Genomic DNA, 14975 nt, shown 5'->3' with positions numbered 1-14975 from the left:
GCCGAACGATGAAAAACATCGAAATTGATTTTATTGAAGGAAGTGAAAATGAAAGGAAACTATTTTGGAAAGTAAAAAAAATATTTTATTATTGTTAAAATATACACAAAGAAATATATTGCATTTAAGAAAAACGTCAAAATCATTTAGAATGATGCCGACTTTTTGTGAGAATAGAAGAAGATAAACAGTGTTGGGGCCAGGGCGAAAAGGGCCGACGAGCCACGGAGCTGGCCGAATGAAGCGTCGTTCCGTGCAAGAGCGTCGTCCCGTCTTGCCGCGATTACTACGGAAGAGTTCATTTTTTACCCCCCCTAGGTGCTACACATGTGTTTGTAAAAAATATACTTTTCATAAAACATATTTAAGGAAGTATATTTCTTAGGCTATTTTTTTATCTATATTAGTGCTATCGTTATCTCATTTGCCAACTTTTTTGTTACTTCCTTATTCGTATGGTACAATAGTAAGGTGTTTAATTATTACATTTAGTAGTAGTTTGTCAGAAATAAAAACATCCTTCAAAAGATGCATTAGCAAGATAGGAATGGGTAGTTTTACAGTTTTGTAATTAATCACCTACGTTTGCCCGATTAGTGCAACGTTCTATTCATGCATTTGTTTGTAGGAAACATACAACTCTCAAAAATAACATTTTTCAATAGATTTGACTTGATTGAGGAGATTATGGGATCGATATTCGCCGTAGCAAAAAATATAGTAGGTATGTTTTTTTTAATCTCTTATTGCGATGTTCATTGTTTACGCTTTCATTTAATTGGAAAGCTCAAAAAAGTTAATTTACACATTCATGAAGAAATAATAGGTTTATATAATATATTAATAACGGAAATAAAATAATATGTTTGTATAATAAAACTACAAACTAATCATAAGGCCTGATACAGATCACGCTATATTCTCGTGGCTTTGCCTGCTTCAGCATTTATTTTGTCATAGGTTCCCGTAGTAAGCGTTCAAAGATGGTTTGAAAAGGAAATATGTAAACACGCAAAATACCATATAAAAAAACGATAGTAACTAAGCAAAAATGGTGAATCAATTTAATTAAATACGACTCGTCTGAAATAGAGCATAAAACTCTCGACAAATGCTTTAGTTGCATTTAAAGATATACTACTAGAAGTATTTTTCGTCAAGTAGGGGAATATTTTGATTATGTCTAACACATTAAAAGTATTTTGTCGGCTGAAAAAAAAAATTGGATTTTTTTATTTTATATTTTGTACCCACATACTGTGTGGATCAAATTCAACAATATTTTTATTTAAATATAATTTTGTGCAAGTGTTTTAAACAGTAATTTCCTGCACTATTTACAAGTATATTTTCATAAATATTCTTATGTAAGTATTGTGGTGCGCAAATCTTTCGTTCGAAATTGTGCGGGGGGTTGCGGTAAGTGCGATAATGACTTAAATAAAACAAAACGAATTGAATTTGCCTTAGTGTTTATTTACAAGAGAAAATAATTGGGAAAGGCCAAAGACTTACCCTAGGTCTCGTCCTCCGTAGCCGCTGGGTCCTTTACACTTATCAGCTTGCATACAATTAAGGGCAATTCCCTTTAACACTCGCTCACTCAACACAAAAAACAGTGACATTCACTGCGGCGGGTAAAAACGTTTCACTGGACGATTGTGATGCTCCAAAACAATCACAGCCGAGTTCAACATATGCAGGTATTCACAAAATGACACGAATGTTCGCGGTGACCAAGATGCAACGATAATAATGCTCCCTGTCGTTTGACCCGGGTCAAGGAAAGAGGACAAGGGGCAAAGGGGGGTGAAGGTACACATTTTAAGGCTATTTAATTTTCAAACCTCACGCGCAACTATAAGTATGTAAAAGCCTTAATAGGCGTAAAATAAATAAATACATAAAGTGATGTAAATTGAGTTATATGCGGAAATGTATGATGAGCGATATGCTGATATAGGCCGAGCCATGAGAGTACAGCGCAAATGGGTCAGCCCTATTATAAAGAGCCCCCTATATTTTTTTTAAATATTGCATATATTAGGTGGGTTTATGTTATTGGAATTAGATTTAAATCAACGTATTTTTTAGGGTACTCGAAGATATTGAAGAGTGTGTTATTAATTCATGTATTTCGGGTGATAAATTCAGTGAACTACAATAAATAAATACTTTGTATTTTAGCCATTTATAACAGCCTTTTAAATAGTTATAAAATATCGGTACTGTAAGTTTTCGTGCTTATATCCCTGAAAAATTTTCCGATCTAAATAAATTAACCTTTGAAAGCTTTGACCAGTCATAGTACACATAGAATACCAAGCCACACATCGCACATATGAATGATTTTTTAGCTCAACAAATATTATTAATTTACAATAGAACCTTCATAATTTGTAATTGAGTGGAAGTTAATAGTGAAATGAAAAAAATATTTTTTTTATAAATAAGTCAATTATATCTGCATTTGTTTGCGGTAGAATGCGGAATAATCGTGGATTACTCGTTAGTACCATTAATAACAAGCGGCATGACGCATACTGTAAATAATATTATTTGAAGCATTTAAAACATCATCTAAAAAAAACCCAATACCCAATTTCAACAGACAATTCCTAAATATTGTTGTAAAAGTCCATGGCAGACATAAATTAGCATCCCAAAGAAAAGTGCAAAATACTAATCTCTTTAGGACATATATGTAAACATTTCTAAACGGTTCAGCTGATAATACAGGGAAAAATATATGTGTGAAAAATCACCACAAGGGCGCAGCAGAGTGGAAGATACTTTCAGTTTCGTCCTGGTTTAAGACCCCCATTTAGAATTAAAACCTTGCTTGAAATGGCTTTGGGCAAGTTTGGTAACCTTGGATGGATTTGAATAACCAGGTACTTACTCCTACTTTTTTTTTTTTTTTATAGTGAATACCTCACAAGAGTCCCAACTGCTCCCGTCTGGAGCAAGTGAGACTATGGCATCCCCAATTGGGGGATGTTGTGAGGCTGAAGGTAAGTGGGGAAGGGAAAGAGGAAGGTGGGGAAGCACCTGGCTATTCAGATCTAGTCACTAAACACGGCTAAAGCCATTTGGAGCAACGTTTCAATTCTGAATGGTGGTCTTACACCAGGGCGATACTGGTAGTATCTTCCACTCTGGAACGTGCCGCAAACATACTATATATTATTTTAATTAATTAATTGTGAAATAACACAAATTAATCAAATAAAATTTATTTGCGCACGCCGGGTTCGAACCCGCGACCTTCGGAATGGCAGTCCAATGCGTTACCACTGGACTATGCCGGCCGTCTACCTTTACTACCTTTAGCCTCACAGCATACCAATTGGGGATGCCATGGTTTGACTGGCTCCAGACGGTTGGGATCAGCTTTGACTCTTTTGCGGTTTCATATAAAAATAATAATAAAGTACGCATATAACTTCTTAGGTGACATCTATTTATTCACAAACACACTTATAGAACATACATCCCTGGCAGGTCACTTCAGATAAATACACTTTGATTAAAAAGTTTAAGCTTAGCGGTAGCAAGACAAAATTCATAGCTGAGATCTCCAAGAACGGTTTCGCTGTATGACAAAATGTCATGGCTGAAGTCTCCAAGAGTGGTTTCGCTGCACCACAAAATCTCATAACTGAGACCTCCAAGAGTCGATAAAACTAGATGTTGAATTTTCCTAGTTATTTTTTGTAACGCACGCCATCTATGCGAATACATAGGAATGAAGATGTTATTATTAACACACAAGTAAATCATAATACATGTTTTCATTTCACGCTAAATGTTATTGTTAAGCTGTAAAAATGATCGTAGCTCTATTTTTTATTCATAGAATAATAAAAAATTGGATCAATGAACTTATTTTTGCTGATTACTTAAATAACAAATTTTAATTACTTATTAGTTAAGTTATTATATTATTTTCACAAACTTATGGGCATGATGACTGTAACTCGACAAAGTTGAGTCTATTAATTTATATTTAAATTTAAAAGAAAGGTCGTTTAATGTTGTTTTTTTTGGTACTTGTGTAGGAACCTTACCTTTACATTATGTAATGGTACCAACTTTTATTTTTTTAATATTTTTTTTGTTCCTCTCTTATTTTCTTATATTCCATTGTTTGGTACAGTGCCAATATGGAGAAAATTTCATTCCATATTACACTCATGATGCGAGAAATGAAACTTATTATTGTTAAAAGTTTTCAACTACCAATATTCGCACCTCGGATAAACATCAATATTAAATTATTTTAAGTTAAACTTCCGATTTTATTGTCCGGGTTAAATCTTCCCCAAATGAAAAACTAAACCCTTCCACACACTTTTTCACAAATGATCATCTAGTCAATCAACATTATGTAGGTAAGTGCATTATATAAGCAAAATAAATACAAAACAATACAAGAACAACATGTCAACTCACCAGAGATCAAATGGGAAAATAATTCACCGACTCCAGATATTTTTATATCAGAGGGTTCGGCTCGGTAGAACTTCTAACAGGGCCTATAAATCCTACTGATCCCTCAACATAAATGTTTAAAAAAATCTTTCGTTATTCTACATGTATTCAAAATGACCGACTTTTGCATCTTTATAAATAAAATTTTTGATAGATCTAATACGCCTAAATTTTTAATGAGAGAGCTAGGTATAATGCCAGTAGCCGAAATAACGAATAGTAATATTTTTATAGTCTGAGAATGCCAAATTCTTTTTATTTCATTTCCTAAATCTGTGTATTTTCTTATTTTTCATTAACAGATTTATAAATATTACAGGAATTTGGAATAGCGACATCAATGATATAAGTTATTTTGTCATGTAAAACTATATCGGGTCTTTTATGACTAATCGTTCGGTCGGTTAGTATAGTTTTATCATAATATATTTTATAAAATTCGTTTTCCAAAAATGAATTTTGTTCGTATTCATAATATGGTACTATGTTACGGCAGTCAATCAAGTTATGTTTAATTACCAAATTTTGGTGAATTATTTTTAAAACTTGATTGTGCCTAAATGACGTATACTCGGACGGTGCTAATATAGAACATCTCGACATAATATGTTCTATAGTTTCCGGAAAAGCCAAACATTTTCCACACAAATCATCAATTTGATTTGTATCTTTAATAAACTGCTTTCTATAATTTTTAGTATCTACTCTATCCTGAATGGCAAGCATAAATCCTTCTATTTCTGCGCTCAACTCTCCAATACTCAACAATTTGTTTGACGAAAATTTGTCAACATACGTTTGGTTGACATAATTGAAGTGTTTTGCGTGTAAAATTTTATTTGACCAGGAATCTAATAATTCCTGGTTGGGATTATTAAAAATGTTGGCATTCTCATCGTATAAATTTAAAGGTGTAATATTTCTATCTTCCTTAAAGTTATGGTTATTATAACTTATTATATTAAGTAAATTTTAATACACTATGTACATAATGTAGAAGTCCAAAAGACGTAATAAATAAATGATAGTCGTCAAAGTTTGAACGAAAGTGAAAAACTTAATTAAAATCAAATTTTATAAAAATCTAATTGTTTAACAGTTATTTAATTTTGGAATAATTTAATGAGTAAAACCTTAAATTTCAATATTTAATAATTGAAGACAATTTTTACAAAAAATTAAAACAGGAAAATCAGAAAGATACAGTCGCATCTAGAACTTGAACTTACGACCCTCGCCTTGCCAGGGCGCCGCTCTACCAACTGAGCTAATCTCCTTCTTCCCTGAGTTCAAGTCCTAGGTGCGATCGTATCTTTTTCTGATTTTTTTCTTTAAATTTTCGTTTAAGAATCGCTAATATTATCTTCAATAATTAATTATTTGTCAGATATCTTCTGTTATGTCAGTTCTGTACAAGTTATATATATTTTGTAAAAAATTTCAATGTAATTAAAAAGTTTCACTTAATATGAATGGACAACTGTAAACGGCTTAAAAATATAGATTATTTACATAGTTCGCCGAAAAACATTTATTTCCCAAAATATTCTTCATGGCAGATTTGGGTATAACACATTAATACACTAGGTTACCTGCGTAAGTGCACTTTTAGGAAAGCCATAATTTAGTCGTGTTAGTGTTTCGTGTGTAAATTATAAATAGTTAATTTTAACATGTTTTTTCTGCTTGTGTCGGTTTCAATTCCGTAGTAGCAAAAATGTAAATCAATATTATTAGGTTATGAAACTTCACTAGGACCATTGACGTTAATACAAAGACGTATATTGTTCATACCAATTGAACAAAAAATATGGAACGTTCCTGTTTCCAGATTGAAATGAAAAGTCACAACGAATTTTAGTGAATTAATGAAATTGCTACAAATAACACCAAACATAACTAAATGAAAGGAATGCATTAGAAAGAGATAGCCACTCAAGGAATATATGTAAGGGTGAAACGGCTATACTATTAATAACGTCCCTCGTTTCTCTTGCGTTGCAAGCTTAAAGTGGCCCACTGACGGGCGAGCATGCTCAGACGAGCATGAAGCTCGCCCAAGCACGCGCGCAAACAAACAAGCTAGCAGAGTAGTAGAATACAAAGTACTGTGTGTCCTTCGTACTGGTTGTTCTTCAAACTCTTATGTGTTTCTGTGTCTTTCGCTGTCTCACTTTATTTATTCGAAAACCATTGAAAATAATTGAATTTATTGAAATAATATGTGGTTTTTGAGTAAATGCTAATGGAAAGAAACTCTATCAGATTTTGTTTTTGCTCGAAAATGATTTTTGCACATCTCAAAGGCACATGAAGGCATTTTTTTCACAAAAATAGCCTAGAACGACGTGTTTGTGGCAGCCAGTGACAGTTTGGTTGACCTTCGGCGTATGTGCGATACTAAACACGGTAAATCATCAATTTGTTCACTGGACTCAGTTCAGCGCAACCGTTGTACACGCGTTGTCTCATAAACATAACATCGCTTTTTATTAATCTAAGACTAAAACAGATAAATGCATCAATTTTTGCTCCTAATTTTTCCTAATTTATTTAAAAAATCCGTACTCTTAACCATACTCTTAAAACCATCGATTGTGGGGCTGTCTATAACACCGGATCAATGAACTCTGGAACTCGGATTTGTTTGAAATTAATAGTATTTTTCAAAATTGGAACTGATACTTATAAACCATTAAAACAATAAATTTGTTGCCTATAATATGATAATTTTTACCAAATTTTTTGTATAAATTTATTTAGTAAAGTACCTACATACTTTTAGTAATATTAAGTTATTTTACCAAAAAATATTTAAACAATGGATTTTGAATTTGAAATGTGTATTACTTTTACCAAAATTTCTTCTTCGATATGTGATTTTTCAAGGAACTGCGTTTTTCCATTTTCAAGAATGCGTTATTTACAAAATTGAATTTAGACGATCCGATGATATTTCACTGATCTGCGCTAGTAACAAATAATGTATATAATAATAAAACAACGTATAATATTGTAATATCATTACTTAAACGCAGAAACTGAAACTATTTGATTCATATAGCTAAATATTTTGAATTTATTGCATAAAAAATATGATTGTGATAAAAAATAGTAAAATTATTCAATTGCAATTAATTTAGAAATAACCAAGCAGCGAAAAATTTCAAAATTCAATTTAATTTTTCACATAATTTGCCAATGTCATAGAACATTGGCGACTTGCACAATCTTATTAATTATTGCGATCTCTCACTTTGAAAAAAAATATATCAATAAATCGCATGCTCACAGAACGTTCACAATTACAAATGAAAAGAGTGCATAAGATTACGGATAACTTACTTTACCTGTATCAAATATGATTACATTAAAAGCAATTATTTTACAACAAATATAATTATTCAGTTTATTTCCTTGCAAAATATTACTGAATATCTTTCATTTCAGTCTTTGAAGTCAGGATTGAAAATTGCACAAGTTAAATATGCAGAACTCAATAACTATGTACCGTGAAACTTAATTGGGGAAAGTTTTTTGGCACTTTTAATTTGTTAACAATAATAGCTTTTGGTTTTAGATTTCGCTCAAAGGCCTTCAAAACGAGTATTTCATTATAATTATCTGTAAGTGTGTGTATTTTTTTTAAACTGTGTAACTTTACAGACGCATAATATTAAATATAAAATACTATACGTTTCGGTATACTGTTTACTATTGCTTTAATATGCTTAGGTTTCCATACAAGTTTTCTACCACAAACGTTAGTAATAAACTCTGATGATTATTTTATTGTGTTATTAATCCGCTTCCTCCTTCTTTAGCCAACATTTTCAACAGCGTTACAGTCTGCATCATCAGGGCAGATGTGTTTATTGTGGTGAGGTGTGTATTTATATATATGGGGGTATTGCCATGTTGCGCGCTTTAATCCTTTAGGAGACGGTGTTTTAGTATAATAATTGGTTAAATTAATGTAGTTTTCGGGGTTAAGTTGTGCATTAACCGTCAAGTACTGGATGGACCCGTCGTCTCTATTAATATTAAATCGATTTTGTGAATTTCAATTGCTTCCGTGATTAGGCGTCTTCGAAGCGTTTTGGGTATTCAGGACTTAAGGAATAGAGGAAACACAACATGGAATAATAATCCAAAAATACTTGACCGTGAAAATCTGAAAACACAGTAATGAACTATTTCTTTATCAACATTATCGTTATCCCCTACAACCTTTATCAACGCAACTGGCTGTCTCTAAGGAACGCCTCCACTGTTGTCGGCCATTTTGCTCCAGTTTCCTAACTCAAAGGGTGCAGTTTTATCCACATAATCCTACTATATAAACGTTAATCTCTTAACACTGTCCCATCATGCAGACGCAGATGGAATATTTTTAAAAAATCCAAGAGTGTAAACCAACCCCACAAAATTTCTGAAATTGAATCGATTGCAATCAGTTAATTTGATTTAATTCGAACACAAAGCAAATATTGCAGATTTTCGCTTTCCACTAATCGTAAACTACTTTGACGTCATAATGGAAATATAGCTGGATAGTGTTTCAAATTAACAACTTGGTCACGGATGACGCATTTCGAGGTGGATTTCAATCGGATTTATAAAAAAGTTTTGCGAAAATAACAATTATCAAGGTTTGAACTAAACGATGATGTCTCAACCATACTCATTTCAAATGAAACGTCATCTTCAATATGAAAAATATATTACGTAAATTTATTATAATAACGTGAACACAGCAACAATGGAATATTTGTAAAACACAGGTAAGGTACTTCAGTCAGAATATTATTATCTTCTAATGGTGGTACAGGCCAGCGTGGTGGCTGTAGTCCTCGAGGTGCTGAATCTCATGGAGATGGTTGTCTTCTCCGGAGTACTCTACTTGTGCCTGGAATCTGTAACAATACAATGCAATCTATTATCGTAAATAAACTTAAAGATTTTTTTAGAAATCTTGCCTTAATACCCAGCTTTGACAACATTTCAAACCCCATTTTGCACGGAGAAAACTTACAAATTTAAAAGGTTGCTTATTTATTTTTTTAAATAAGTAGATTATTAAAAAAAAATCTGTTAAAAACAGGACTGCAAGCCTTTAACGGATAAATTGACATATTTCCTAACACATCATCAGTAAACGGACGGCCGAATACGTGTACATAAAAATACTAGATCTCAATAAATCAGTCAAACGCATTTATCTCCACGTGCGACAAAGTTATGTGTTTTTGAATTTATGAATAGTAAATTACCCATTGTGCTTATCAGCGGTGTAGGATACAGTCCTGGTCTTGCCATCAGGCTGCAGCAGGGAGTACTGTCCCTCCACCTTGTCCCCATCGCGGCTCTCCCACTGCTGCTTCTGGTCCTCGGTGTGAGGGTCATTCACGGAGTATTCAAACTTGTACTTGGGGTAGGCCTAATTAAACAAATAACGTAGTAATAAACAACGGGAATTTATTTGAAGGGTGCTGCTCGTGTGAAAGCGAGAGAGAGGACAGTTCACTCACGTGTTGTTCTTCCTCGTGATGATGGTGGTGCAGGTTCTCGAACTGGTGATGGTGGTCTGGGATGTGTTCCTGAATAAACTTCTGCGACGACACTGCCTGTCCCTGGCCGTGGAAACTCTGGTGGTGCAGACTGGCACTACCAACGGCCACCATCGCGCAGAGGGTTAAAATCTGAATACGGAGATAAAAATTATAATCACACGTCAAATAACAGGAAACAAGATGATTCATTAGTCCTTATTTATTGTCAAAATAATGGGGAAGTGTTTATACGGAAGCAACAGAAGTGAAAATCAGTGATTCAAATTTCAGATAAAAATTCAAATCGCTATAGTTGTATTCTCGGAGATGTTCGTATTTGAATTAACGTTGTTCAATCCGGAGCAATCGCTTTTAAACGAATCTCTAAATATACGTAGTTGAAACCATTAGAAACGAAGCATCAATTATCCTAGTCGGTGGGTTTTACAAAAACGGCTTTTAAATGTTGGCTGGAGGAAGAAAAGAGCGTTGCGAAGGAAAAGGACAAGCCGAACGTTAGGAAATATATTGCGCCTTAAAGATTGGGTATGTCACAACATGAAGCGAATGCCTTCTAATCCGGGTTAATAATTATTTATACAATGAATTTTTATTTTAAAAATTACTTTGACAGATTTTCTGGTAAGCAAATTTGCAGATTTTAGCATTGTTAAGTCGCGTAAAAAACAAATACGTATCGCGTAAATTCTAACATTTTAGTTGTGACTTTTGACGTCTCGATTCTTATTGTTGGGTCCTACCTAAACTAATAAATAAACAAATTGAAGATGAATATTATAATAATATATCAATCAAAGTAGCCAATATTAAAAAAAATAGGATTTGTTTATCCGAGACACTATCTAGGTTACAAACCATTTCTTTAGAACTTTGTAATCATTTAAAAAGATGGCTTCCAAAAATGTAGAAAAAATGGTTTGATGGATTATATCGTTAATTCCGAATATGAAATATGAGATCAACAAATATGACGTATTATAATTAGGTTCTAATGGTTGAGTGTTTAAAGGCATTGATGCGGTAAGACAGAGATCACGGGTTCGATTCCCAGTTGAGTCCATTATCCTTTTTATTTTTGGTGTATTATTCTGTTTAATGATTTAATAGTATTTTTTTACTTATTCAGTGATATATTACATTGATGGGTACAACCTTCGAAAATTATAAAAGAAAAGTTGTTCCAATAAAAATGAAATATTAAAAGTTTATTCCACTCTTAAGAGTAGCTCTTACCTTAGAAAACATGTTTAATACGTTAACTATCACCACTTATGATTGACTGTGCCCTGTTTGTTTAACGTACATTCTTATATAGTTAACCTTATGAATTAATTACACTTAAATCATTTCGTAAGGAAGATTACGAAACGATAATATATTTTTTTAAGTAGTAGGTGTACAAACATTCTCTAATTATAAATACAAAAATTAATTAGTAAGTTCGTACTGTATGACTAATTATTGTAATAACTAACTGCAGTGTGAAACATATCGGAAGCAATTTAATAAAGACATTATTGTGTTATTGCTGAAACTATATACTTAAATGAAATTTTGAATAATCGAACATGAATTAGTGAGAAGAAAAATGAATAATATTTTACACTGAAGATTATATTGAAAATTACAAATTAACTAATTAGATACATTCTTGAGAGTTTTTATCAACGTTGTGAATAATTTCCGTTGTTAATAAAAATGTTTTGTTTGAATCTCCCGTGATAGTTTTGGTAACTATTATTTATAAATGATAATTATTTTCATCGTTAACCCCAAGAATAATTTTTTTTCCGACTTTATGTCCGGGTTAAATCTTCCCCATGGGAAAAACTAAAACCTTCCACAAATGATCATCTAGTCAATCCACATTATGCAAGTGCATTATATAAGCAAAATAAATACAAAACGATACAAGTACAACACGTCAGCTCACCAGAGATCAAATGGGAAAATAGTTCACCGACTCCAGATATTTTTATATCAGAGGGTGCTCGGTAGAACTCCTAATAGGGCCTATAAATCCTACTGATCCCGCAACATAAATATTTCCAAAATCTCTGGTAATCCTACATGTATTTAAAATGACTGATTTTTGCATTTTTATAGATAAATTTTTTGATAGATCTAATACGCCTAAATTTTTATTGAGAGAGCTAGGTATAATGCCAGTAGCCGAAATAACAATCGTTTTTTTATTACTTCCTTTTTTAACATGGAGATAACGATATCCTCACTGGGATCTCCCGTGCTGAGGATTTTATTTACGTTTAATTAAAATTTTGTAGTGTTGAACGAAAAAATTAAAAATATATATATTTTTTTTTTTTTGTAATTATTTTTTATTTTTAATAATATGTTTACATGGTACATAATTCATTTTACATCTTGTATTTTTTTACTACTCTTCCATTGAAAGCATTTGCTTGTGTATGGAAGGGGAGTGTACATAAATGTTGTTGTTAGTTAGTACTTAAATAATTCTTTTTACATAAATGTATGTTTGCTGTAGTATTTTTTTGATAGTAGTGAAGGATAATATATTAATTTATTAAATTTAAAAAAGAAAGGAAGTTATGGAAAATTAAGGATATTTGTGAGATTACTTAAGTGACAGTAGTTTTTTTTTCAGAATATTTTTAAAATGTCTCTTGACAGAGAGCAGTATTCGGGTTTTATCATTAATGCTTCTGATTTCTTCTGGTAGACGATTGAAAAAAGTTCATCCCTGGTAAGTATAATGATGTTGTGCAAAAGACGTATTTAGTTTTATATTATGTATTGTTTTTTTCTGAAATAATTATAAATATATTACAAGGTGTATTTAGCGCAGTCGTCTGGTTTCGATTTCAGTTTGAATTTGATAAATATTTCTATTTATGTTATGCATCCAGCTTTTATTTGAGATTAGATGTTACAATATTGTTGTGAGTTTGTAATGATCTGCCCTTTCTACTTCAAACTTTTCCGTCTCTTCTTTCTACGATACATTTTCCTTAAGTCCCGTAGGTAACTTTTCCATAAGGCTTTGGTTATATATATATCCGGGGTAGGAAGGTCCTCCATGCCGTCTTTTCTTTATTACACACCCCTTCAAGTGTGTACATCCTAGTTTGCCTACGTGACGTACGACCTTGAACGTACTCATTTCACGTGACGGTTCAGTATAAAAAGGCTTCACCGAACGTTGTGTTGGGTTTTTGTTTCTCGGTTTAGAAACCTAGTTATTTATGTTTTGTGTGGTATCCCTTGGTTCTTTTGAGATAGAGTGAGTTGAATCCATTACCGCTGTTTTTCAAAACCATTTCATAAACCTTATCTTCTAAGTCGCCTGCTCACCCCCCCCTAGCTACTCGATTCTACCTATCGTAGGGTAATGTGAATATAATAAAGTGTTAGATTTTATATATGTGATATACATACGATAAATTTATGGTGTTAGTTGTCGGCGCCATCCATGTATATATTTTGGGAGGGGAAGGAGAGGAAAGGAAATGAATTTTTTTCAAGTTAAGATTGACTCCTCCTCTTACCAAACAAAACTGATGGATGATAATTTGAGCAAGGCGATCGATATCTGCGTGTCTGGATATCACAACCGGCCGGGTCTCCCCTTGTTCCAAATCGGCAACCTTCACGCCAGAATAAAGAAAACCAGGTCTCATCACCAATTTCAGAATTGCCCCAATCTCAAACACCTCCAGGATAAACTACTTTACTGAGTGTAGAAGGGGAAAACTATAACATCCCTTTATCACGAATCTAGTCGCGAAAGTGTGACACGTAAGGTCCTAAGTTACGAGCCACCTCTAGAAAACATTGTAACTCCCACGTCGTCGGGGATTTACATCCCTTTCTAGGTCAATACATATATAACACACGACGATCTTGTCGACATTTTGTCCGCTTATTAACGATAGGTTGTGTGCCTACCCATTCAGCCAATTATCATGTGAGATATATGTAAGGTCTACTCGATATGCCAAATTTGGGATGAGGACTGTCTGTATTTTAATATTTGGTTCCAGTATTTATTTTATGAGGTTACTAGCATCCTCGTGTATTAGGTATGGGTAACTTCTACTGAATACCTATCCTCTCAGGTAAGGTATAAACGGATAATTGGTTTGATGTTTTGCATTTAATTTAAAGAGGCTGCCTACCTCTCGAAAGATACCTGTTGAGAAAAGTTGTTCGGTTGGTAGTTTTATTTCGGAGATTACCATCTCCCTCTTTCGACTTTAGATTTGTTTTTGTGCATCCCAATTCGTAACTTAGGAAGTCAAACAATAGATGAAAAGTATTAAATTAGAAAAGTCAAATAACAGAAGAAAAGTTTTCATTTTGTTCCGTCTGGTTGCATCCGAACGCTTTCAATTTGGGACGGCATACGCTAGCAAAACTTCCCCTTTGACTGACTGTACTCCGCGCCTCTCGGCCTATATATGAAAAGTCATTGGCCTGTCTCTCACTCACAGCTGATTGACAATCCGTCTAGGGTATTCCTTTTAATGATAACATTATTTGGGCGGCAGGTGTCGTAAACTTAGTTGTATCCGTCTTTTAAAGGGGGTCCTCTGGAATTTAATAAATAATATAAAAAACTCACCCAGTTAGGCACCTCTCATTCTCAGCGTGAAGCTTACCTGGTTACACTATATAGCTAAATCACTTTAATTTTCGACCTCCTCCCTACGCTTATAAAAGGGTAATTAAATATTCCTGTAAATAAAATTGTACCTCCCTAATCTGTTAGGATTCGAACCCACAGTTAATAATCTATTTGATTCTCTGGGTTTCGGTCTCCGTGGATAGAATGCCATCTCGCCAAATCAATAACTTAGCCCGATTAAACACTTCCTGCCTTTAAGTACATTCACTCTATTTTAAAACGCAATCAATATTTTTATT

General features: G+C 33.1%; 1 protein-coding gene across 1 annotated transcript; it reads right to left on the bottom strand.

Moving 5' to 3' along the window:
* Positions 1 to 9754: 9754 nt before the first annotated feature.
* Positions 9755 to 11312, bottom strand: LOC149427023 (uncharacterized). Its single transcript, XM_089633872.1, has 3 exons — positions 11301 to 11312; positions 10026 to 10196; positions 9755 to 9934 (listed from the first exon to the last, which is right to left on the bottom strand). Exons 1-3 carry the CDS (start codon positions 11310 to 11312, stop codon positions 9764 to 9766), a joined length of 354 nt encoding a protein of 117 aa, XP_089489998.1. The 3' UTR covers positions 9755 to 9763.
* Positions 11313 to 14975: the final 3663 nt, after the last annotated feature.

Source organism: Hesperophylax consimilis, chromosome 1 (assembly GCF_061612785.1).
Source record: "Hesperophylax consimilis isolate HC1 chromosome 1, BYU_Hcon_1.0, whole genome shotgun sequence".
NCBI classification, from domain to species: Eukaryota; Metazoa; Arthropoda; class Insecta; order Trichoptera; family Limnephilidae; genus Hesperophylax; species Hesperophylax consimilis.
This window is presented reverse-complemented; position numbering and strand designations above follow the sequence as displayed.